The sequence below is a fragment of the Hemicordylus capensis genome, chromosome 4 (assembly GCF_027244095.1).
Source record: "Hemicordylus capensis ecotype Gifberg chromosome 4, rHemCap1.1.pri, whole genome shotgun sequence".
Taxonomy (NCBI): domain Eukaryota; kingdom Metazoa; phylum Chordata; class Lepidosauria; order Squamata; family Cordylidae; genus Hemicordylus; species Hemicordylus capensis.
The window spans coordinates 175,239,420-175,248,571 of NC_069660.1; the positions used below are offsets into that span (position 1 = coordinate 175,239,420).

Here is a 9,152-nt window from a genome sequence, read left to right on the forward strand (position 1 = left end):
TCTGGGTTCCTTGGAGGAAGAGAAGAATAAAAATGGCAAACAAGCATACAAACCAAATACAACCACCTCCTGACCAAAGCTTTAAGAACAACTATCACTTATTCAAACTCTGTATTGGCGAAATACAGCCTCACAGATACAGATGGCCACTGTTACACGACACATATTTATCATATGCGAACAGGATAACAATAACCTAAGAGCATGTCACGAACACGGTCATTCAGCAGACCTCGTGCTAACAGCGGCGGCGCCATGCCCAAAATTTCTGAATTCAACCATGTTGAAAACAGGCGGTAGAGCAAAAGATATCCCCAATACAAAGGTACCTCAAGCTAGCAAAAATAAATCTGGTTAAATGGCCGCTTGTATCGTTCCCTCCTCAACCCAACCTAACCTAATCCAAAGCCAGCGCCCAGCAGAATGCAAACGCTTTACCCTTCTAACACTACAAGTCCCAAACAATACAGTAACTTGTACCGGCAGAAACTACTCTAGCGTTTTTGTCTTCGTTCCGGTATGTTTACCTCTAGGAGCTATTTATACAGCGTGCTGACGCAAGGGAGCGCGGTTCCATGACGCTCGATGTTAATTCTTACACTATCTCCGCAGTTGCCCGGCAACCGCTTGAGCGGAAGTGACCCAATATAAGGGTAGGGACTAAAAGGAAGTCGTTCCGGGTCGTTTCGGTGTCGGTGAAACGCGCTCTCGTGGATAAACCATGACTTCGCTGCGGGCTTTTACCTGTAACGACCTCTTCCGCTTCAATAATATGTGAGGAGGCCCTACTGGTCCTTGTCAACTCGGGAGGGTATAGGACGGGCTGCGCCAACTGTCGCTATTCATTAGGAGTACTGTAGTCTCTGTTTTATGGTCCTTGTCCCTGGCCAGTTGTTCCCTTGATTTTGCCTTCTGGGGAGATTTTGGGGATGGCTCTAAGAGTTTGGTTGTCAGTGCTGAGTTGCCGTTCTGCAGGTTTTCAACCGTTTTGTGTGGTGGAGGTATAATGTCATGCATGTGCATGTAAGTGAAATGTGCATGGCTGTAGGCATAGTGTGTCGTTTCACACACCACAGCTGGTGTAGGCATTTTTGAGTGAACTGTTTGTAGTGTATTATAGGACCTTTCTAGGCCCACTTAGAGAAAATTTGAAATTCCTAAAGCAAATGTAAATGAGTCTCTGTCCATGTGTACGTGGCAGGAGTGAAGGCATTCCAGCAATGATCCTTTGTGTGAGAACGGGGATTTACACACGTGTAAGAATAAATTTGTTTTCATATGTGAAATGTTGGAGAGCATATGATAGTGAGAAACTCAACAGGTGAAACTTTTGCCACAACTGAGTTTTGTGCTGGGATCTTGTTGGATTTCAGCCTGCCAAGTACTTGTTAAAAAGCACCAGAGTCCCCTGATGGGGAACAATAAAGAAAGATGGTAATCCTCCTGAAGCAGTAGATATAACGTCATCCTTGATAGATTCATACCAGTTTGTGAACAACACTGACACTTTAGAGAAAACAAAAAACGTCCCCACTCCCGTGCTGCTGCTTTCTTCCCTACTTTATATCTATGCCAGGGAAGATTTCACCTACTAAACTTATGTGTGTTGGGCTGCTGTTAAAAATGCAGGATTACAGTGCCAGAAATTAAGTGGTGACCTTGCCACTAGGTGTATGTTCTCTTTCCCTACTTCCTGCCCCTGCCCCCAAGTTCTCTCATAAGGGTTGGGATTTGAGTTCTGCCTAGACTTGCCAGCTAACTAACTAGAAGATGCTATCTGGCATACCCTTGTGTTCTTAATGTTGGCTTGATGCACACAAATCGGGAGATGAAGGTTGTCATTGCTCAGAGCCAATCACTTGTTAACTTCTTTATGTCAAGCTGCTGTTAAAGGCAGGAAAGGAAGTTTGGAACCATAGTTCTGGCTGATTCTGAGATACTTTGCTTCAAAGGAGCATCTCTCCTCTGCTGAGCACTGCAGGAACTTTTGGAAAGAAAAGAAGTACATTCCACATAGGACTCAGAAAATCCATTGGTCTCCTTGTCTGTGATGAGTGAAAAATCATGACGAGTAATGTACCAACATAGTTTGACAAGTAAAAAAAAAATTTGTCTGGTGAACAGAGCCAACATCTCTTGACTGTTGGCAGGCTTGTCAAATTGGATTATGGAATTTAGAGCAGGAAAGGGTGAAAGGATTGCTTCTTTCCCAGTCCTAACTGAGAGCCATATCAGACTCAAGATTCTTCATTTAAAAAAAAAAAAAGTTAAAATGACTGTTCTTGTTTCCCACAGAAACTTGGACCCTCTCACAGAGACTGTATCCTTTGAAATCTTAAGCCAGGAAAATGCTGATAGTAGTAGGCAAGAGCCTCCACATGTTATACATCCATGTTTGCTATTGGACATATGTTTCTCAAGGAGCTGCAGCTAATCCCCATGCCTTGCTATTGTCATGCAAATGTTTGCAAAAAAAATTGCATTCATACACAAATGTTTGTAGGGGTACATCATAAAAATATATAAAACTGTCTTGAAAGACTCCTTAATTGACACATCTTACTATTGTCCTGCAGCAACAATTTATTTTATGTTGAGATTATACACACACACACACACACACACACACACACACACACACACACACACACACTGCTCAACTGATCAGTGTCTGAAGCAGTTTACAAAACACACATAGAGTGTTACATTTTACCATAGTTATTTTTATAGCACTTCTGAGTCAGTGTTCCCTCTAACAGGGATACCCAGATATTCACTACAACTCCCAGCATCCCCAGCTGCAGTGGCCTTTGGCTGGGGATTATGGGAGTTGTGGTCAACAACATCTGGGAATTCCTGTTAGAGGGAACACTGTTCTGAGTGCTTGAAGTGTTTCACATAATGATTGCCTTGTAATCATAACAATCACTTTGTAGGGTAGGTAAGTACTATCTGTTATCTCCATATTGCAGATGGGAAGGCTGAGGGGTACAGCCACCTACAGTGAGTTCATGGCTGAGGTGAGATTTGAACTAGACTTTCCAGCTCTCACATTTTTAGTTGCTACATTTACATTTCCTAAAATACAGATAGGTGAAGTTTAGAAAAATGCTGTTACATGAGACAGCTGAAGTTATAAAGTGACACTGATTTTGCTTGTTGTGTAGTCAGTATGGGTGGGGTTATTCGCTCAGATTCAAACAATAGCCTAAGATTTTACAATCAAGTGCCAGCAGTTATTTTAATTTCTTACTGTGGTATAGAAAACACCCTTGTATATTTTAAAAAAAGACTTTTCTTAACATACAATATTCCATAGTATGGAATTCCATTTTACTTACAATACTTAGCTCATTGGCCAGAGTATTTTATTGTTGCAGAAGCACCTGGTGGAGAGCTGATGGGTTACAGTAAGTAGAATATTCTCTCTTGTTCCTCAGTTACAGCCTTTTGCTTCATCCTTAAATTAATTACTTGGAAGTAACCCCATTGACTTCAGTGGAACTTACTTCACATAAATAAACTTACCTTTGTTGATAATATCTCTGTCCTGGGACTCACAAGCCACCGTTCATATTTCCTCTGATCTTGTTTATGGTCACATAACTGCATGCCTTTTGCTGATTTTGTATAATCTGGAAGTGATAGGAGGCTGGTAAGGAGACTCAGCCAGGGTACTGAACTGAAGCCCTGCTCCCCAACCACTGGAAACCCTGCTCAAGATTGTACCTGACATTGCTTAGGCTCTTTCGGGTCCATTTTAGCAACTATAGGAGCTAGAAATATCTTTATCTTAATGAAAGCTGAGGCTTTCAAGTCTGGTGGCCAGTACTGAATTATGTGCTTGTGAGGAATCCTGGAATCCATATAATCCTGTTCTCTAGCATCTAATACGGGGGTAGGCAACCTTGGCTCTCCAGCTGTTGGTTATCTACCAGTTCCCATCATCCCCAGTTGTAATAAATTCTGACTGGGGTTGATGGGGGTTGTAGTTCCGTAACAGCTGGAGAGCAGGACATTGCCGACCCCTGTTCTAATATGAGACCTATCCAAGTGGCCCAGTTCTGTAGTGAAGCCTTTTAAAATGTTCTTTACACTGTAAAGGCTCTGATAGCTAACTATGAACTTAGCATCGGAAATGAGCCTTTTTAGATATGTCAGTAGCAGTGGCGGCCCGTGAACTGGGGTGGCGGGAGGCACCTTTAAGAGTAAATGAATTGGGTGCTTACCTCCGCTCCTGCCACACTTGGACACTGTTTGGCGGAGCAGCGTGCCGCCCAGCAGCCCCTGTGTCAGGGGAATCTCCTCCACCACTCATCTGGCTTCCACAGAGCCAAGCCCCCGCCAGCAGTCAGGTGAGTGGCAGAGGCGATTCCCCACCGCAGGGGCTGCTGGGCAGCACGCTGCTTCGCTGAACAGCATTCATGTGCGGCGGGAGCGGAGGTAAGCACCCAATTCATTTACTCTTAAAGGTGCCACCCCTGCAGCAGCACGTTCATGGGCCGCCACTGGTCAGTAGTAACATTTTTGTGGGAAAGTTGTATGCTAGTCCAAATTTGCTTATTCAGTTCTATCCTGTGCATGCAGTCATGGGGAAAGCAGAAGGTTCAGTCGCCAGAGAAGAGTGGCATGGTCATGTTACTGCGCTCTCTGTTGCACCGGAATTTCGTCGGCTGGGTTTAGCTGCTAAACTGATGGAACTACTTGAGGAAATATCAGAAAGGTAAGACATGTTACGAGACTGAAGGTTCTTGATCGCTAATCTGCAAGCAAACATTCCTGCTTCAGTGATGTATTGGTCTATTGAAATTTCTGTTGCTTCTTTAGCGGGAGTAGTTGAAGGCCTTGCCATAAGGAACTTATGACAAAGTACATAGGAGGGAGGCTATAAAGAAGGAACTCAAGGAGCACTTTTGAAGTCAGATGTGCTTTATAATGAAAGCTTTTTTCCATTTTGGATAGAGTTGAGATGCCGGTCAGCTTGACTGCCTGTCACTTCATAGTGTTTGACCAAGGTCAGATAATCATGAGACTAAGAATATCTTTCTGAAAGGGAAATTTACACAATACACTAAACTCTTGCTAAGCTTAAATGCAGCATGATACTATGCATGCTTACTCAGAAGTAAGTCTCAGAGTTCAATGAGGCTTACACTCTCATAAGAATGTTTAGGGTCGTAGCCTCAACCATGATTGGTCATGATGATTGAACTGAGCTAGATGATTTAATGCAAAATATCTTTCCAGGTTCCTCAGTACTTAGGACTATATAGATTTTTAAGTAGCCTTTTATATATGTGTTATGTAACATAAATCTTGTTCTGTTTTCTCATTGTGCCATTTTTTTTCCTTTATGAAGGAAGGGTGGATTTTTTGTGGATCTCTTTGTAAGAGTGTCAAATCAGGTTGCAGTGAATATGTACAAGCAATTAGGCTACAGTGTGTACAGAACAGTGCTAGAATACTACTCGGCGAGCAATGGGGAGCCCGATGAAGATGCTTATGGTAAGTGTTTGGGTTTTTAGAAATGGAAGGTGGTTTGCCTTTCAGACAAATGTGATCTGATAAATTCCTGTGGGGTTGAAACTCTGTGCTTTGCTATAAATAAATATAAATATAAATAGAGAAACTGGTTAACTTCTCTACACTTATCAACCAGAATAAGGGTATAATCAAGCGAAATAATTCTCTGCCATAGGATGTGGTGATAGCCACCAGTTTGGATGGCTTTAAAAGGGGCTTAGACAAATGTATGAAGAACAAGTTTATCAAAAGCTATTAGTCTTGATGGCTAAAGGCTGCCTCCAGGCTCAGAGACATGGTGCCTCTGAATACCATTTGTAGGGGAGCAACATGATTATTATATGATTATCATGAGACAGGGCATGCCTTCATCTTTTGCCTGTGGGCACAGAGACATCTGATGGGCCACAGTGTGAAACAGGATGCTGGACTAAATAGGGCTTGGACCTGATCCAGCAGGGCTGCTATGTTCCTATAAATAATAAACCTCTCCCATTGATATCAAAAGGATTTTCAAGCATGCAACTCTTGCTTAAAAGAAGTAGGCACTTAAGTGCTTAGTTTTAGCTGGATCATTTTCCAGTTGCTAGTATTGGTAACTGGAACGTAGAGGCACAGAAGACAAAACTCAAGCATGCCAGTTTTATTGGTAGCTGGGAAGTGATTATGTTCACAGGAAGTTGGGGCCGCTCTGGGGAGAGCACTTGCATGCAGAAAATTCCAAGTTCACTCCCTGGCATCTCCAAGATGGGGCTGAGGGAGACTCCTACTTGCAACCTTGGAGAAGCTGCTGCCAGTCTGTGTAAACAATACTGAGCTAGATGGACCAGTAGACTGACTCAGTATAAGGCAGCTTCCTATGTTCCTCAAACTGTTTGTATGCCCCTTTGTACCAAAAAATGTCAGATCAGGCATAATACCATTGGTTTCTGTTCACTTGTGGCACCAGCATCAGTGATCCCCAATTGTGCACAAGTGCCTTTGTACAATTTCCTTGCAAGTCTTTGGATCTGACTTGCTCAAATTTTCCTGCTTTCAAATAGTATAGAAAATTCACTGGAGATAAGGTAAGTGATCTAAGCATGTACTGTTTCAGTTTAGGGATGTTGACAATTTGTTCGCATTTATCTTGCAACATAAAATCTTGTATTACAGTCTTCATAAGAACCTATATTGTGTATTAAGTTGCAAATACGCTGTGTTTGTGTTCACAGATATGAGGAAAGCCCTGTCCAGAGATACAGAGAAGAAATCAATTGTACCATTACCTCATCCTGTTAGGCCAGAAGACATTGAATAAGCTTAAGCTATGGTTATTTATGCAATATAATGAAAATAACATCTGTAGACAGCTGGGAACACTTTCAAAGAATACTGTAGCAATTATTTCGAATGTAATTGACAGTCTTGGAGCAATGAAAAGTATGTGGATTTGAAGGAAAGCCTTCATTTTTAGGTGAAATCCTTAAGCAAAAACAGAGTTGCGATTGAAATATTTGCCATTTAATTTTTAAACTACAAATAAATAAAACCTCAGGTGTATTAAACTACTACTAAAAATTCAATAGAGGAAATATCATTTGTTCCTAGTGGGCCTGGGCATCACTGTTAGTCTTTTTCATGGCTGATGTACTGTGCAATATTACACACATGATGGGATGGAATATTTGCACAGTTGTACATGTTCAAAAATTGTGTAGATGGATTGCGTGGCAGTGCAGCCATTATGCTCCACCATATGTAACATTGTGCAGTATGTCAGCCCATGCTTTGAGAGTTAGAGCCTTAAATTAAACATGGAATAAAATTAAACCAGCAAAGACGTGCAAATCTAGTTCTGTAAAATCTAGTTGTCTATATTTTCTGGTGCTGATAGACTATTTCTGCTGTCATGTTCTGTGGAGAAAACTGCCAACTCCTGTTTTATAGTTGAATGTGCAAGGAGTCCTATTTTCTGCCCCCACCCGCCACATGTTTAAATATCCACCTTTACTGAGTTTCAGTCAAATTATTAGACATAATGGACAAATAGGCTAGAGCTAGGGAGACCAGGGTCCAACTCCCCATTCGGCCATGACTCTGGGCTAGTCACTTCTCTCTCAGCCTAACCAACCTCACAGGCTTGTTGTGAGGAAAAATGTAACCTCTTAGTTTTTCCAAGCTCTTTGGATGTATACATACATACAGACTACAACTGGCCTTTTCTTGTATATTAAACTATTTTGCAGTAATACCAAAGAGTGGCATACAATATTAACTGTACAGTAGTCCCTCGACTTACGAAGATAATCCGATCCGAACGCACGTTCGTAGGTCGGAATTTTCGTAAGTCGAAAAGCGCATCCACGGAGGTCTGGAACACTCGTAAGTCGAGGAAACTGCATCTAAAAATTCGTAGGTCGAGGAAGCCACATCTAAACCGGCAACGACTTCCGGTATTTTTTGTCGTTCGTATGTCGAAATCTTCGGATGTCGAGTGCTTCGTAAGTCGAGGGACCACTGTATACTGCTAGGAATATTTTCTTTAACTCTTCGCTTTCCTTGACAGTAGTTGCTTCTTAGTGCAGCAGCAAGTGACTAGCATGTGGACCTGCTCAGAGAAGCCAGAAAGAGACTCAGGCTTTATTGTTTCTATGCATACAAATGCAAAAGAGGGCAGTTATATAAACACTTGACTCAGTGGTAAGCTATTAGACACACAGCCATTCTTCCCATCGTGCCACAACTGCACTCGGGTGATTACTCGAGAATAGATGGGAAACACAAAAGCAGACTACAGACACTCACACTCACTCTGTAGTGCTCCAGTCTCAGTCCTGAACCACAGATCTTGTGTGCTGGGTAGTCACCATCTCTCTTCCTAATCTCCTCACAAGATTAGTGTGAGGATTTAAAATGGGTTGGGAGAATCATGCGTGCCATCCAGAGCAATTCAGAGAAAGGGCAGGGAAAATGTAAGTAGAAATTACAAAAGTAAACTGTCTTGCAGTAACTAACCCTTGATTCTGGAAAGTTGGGTCTATACTTGCTTTTAAACAAAGACATGAGCTGCAGAAATTTTGGATTGTTGACTATTAAGTAGTTCACCATACATTTTTTTTTAAATTAGTGAAGTTACTAAAACTATATCTTCCTAGATATTCCAAACGCTTTGCTTGGCTGTAAACTAACACATTTTGGTGGTTAGAGTAACCAGTTTATGAAATACCAATGGGAAATCTGATTTGAATCCTGCTTTAAATTCACTCTATGCTACTGGAATGTGGATGCTACAAGACAAAGGGTGATACAATTGTTAACAGTCTTAGTTGTTTGTGTAACATGTCAAGTATGGGTCGGTTCAAGGAATACTGGCCAGCACATGTGAAGAAAGAGGGGCCATGCCAGCAGCACAGATGTCCTGGTACATCTCTTAAACATGTACAACAGTTGTTCATCCAAATGGCCCTACACATGCAGTAAATACTTGTTTAAACAAGTAATTGTAGCACATGTAATCAAGGTCATGCCAGGAGGATGCTGAGATGTTTGTCTGCTAGGGCAGTATCATTTGAACCAGCCTTGCATCTGTTATCTGAAAGGTAGCAATTGCCAATCTTGCCATTTTGCTTCACTTTAACATCTAATTT

General features: G+C 41.8%; 1 protein-coding gene across 1 annotated transcript; it reads left to right on the plus strand.

Annotated features, from left to right (window-relative positions):
- Nucleotides 1-639: 639 nt before the first annotated feature.
- Nucleotides 640-7,088, plus strand: NAA20 (N-alpha-acetyltransferase 20, NatB catalytic subunit). The gene is made up of 6 exons (XM_053247253.1): nucleotides 640-774; nucleotides 2,296-2,320; nucleotides 3,320-3,410; nucleotides 4,588-4,723; nucleotides 5,360-5,505; nucleotides 6,738-7,088. The coding sequence occupies exons 1-6, from the start codon at nucleotides 722-724 to the stop codon at nucleotides 6,821-6,823; spliced, it is 537 nt and encodes a 178-aa protein (XP_053103228.1). The 5' UTR covers nucleotides 640-721; the 3' UTR covers nucleotides 6,824-7,088.
- The last annotated feature ends 2,064 nt before the right edge of the window (nucleotides 7,089-9,152 follow it).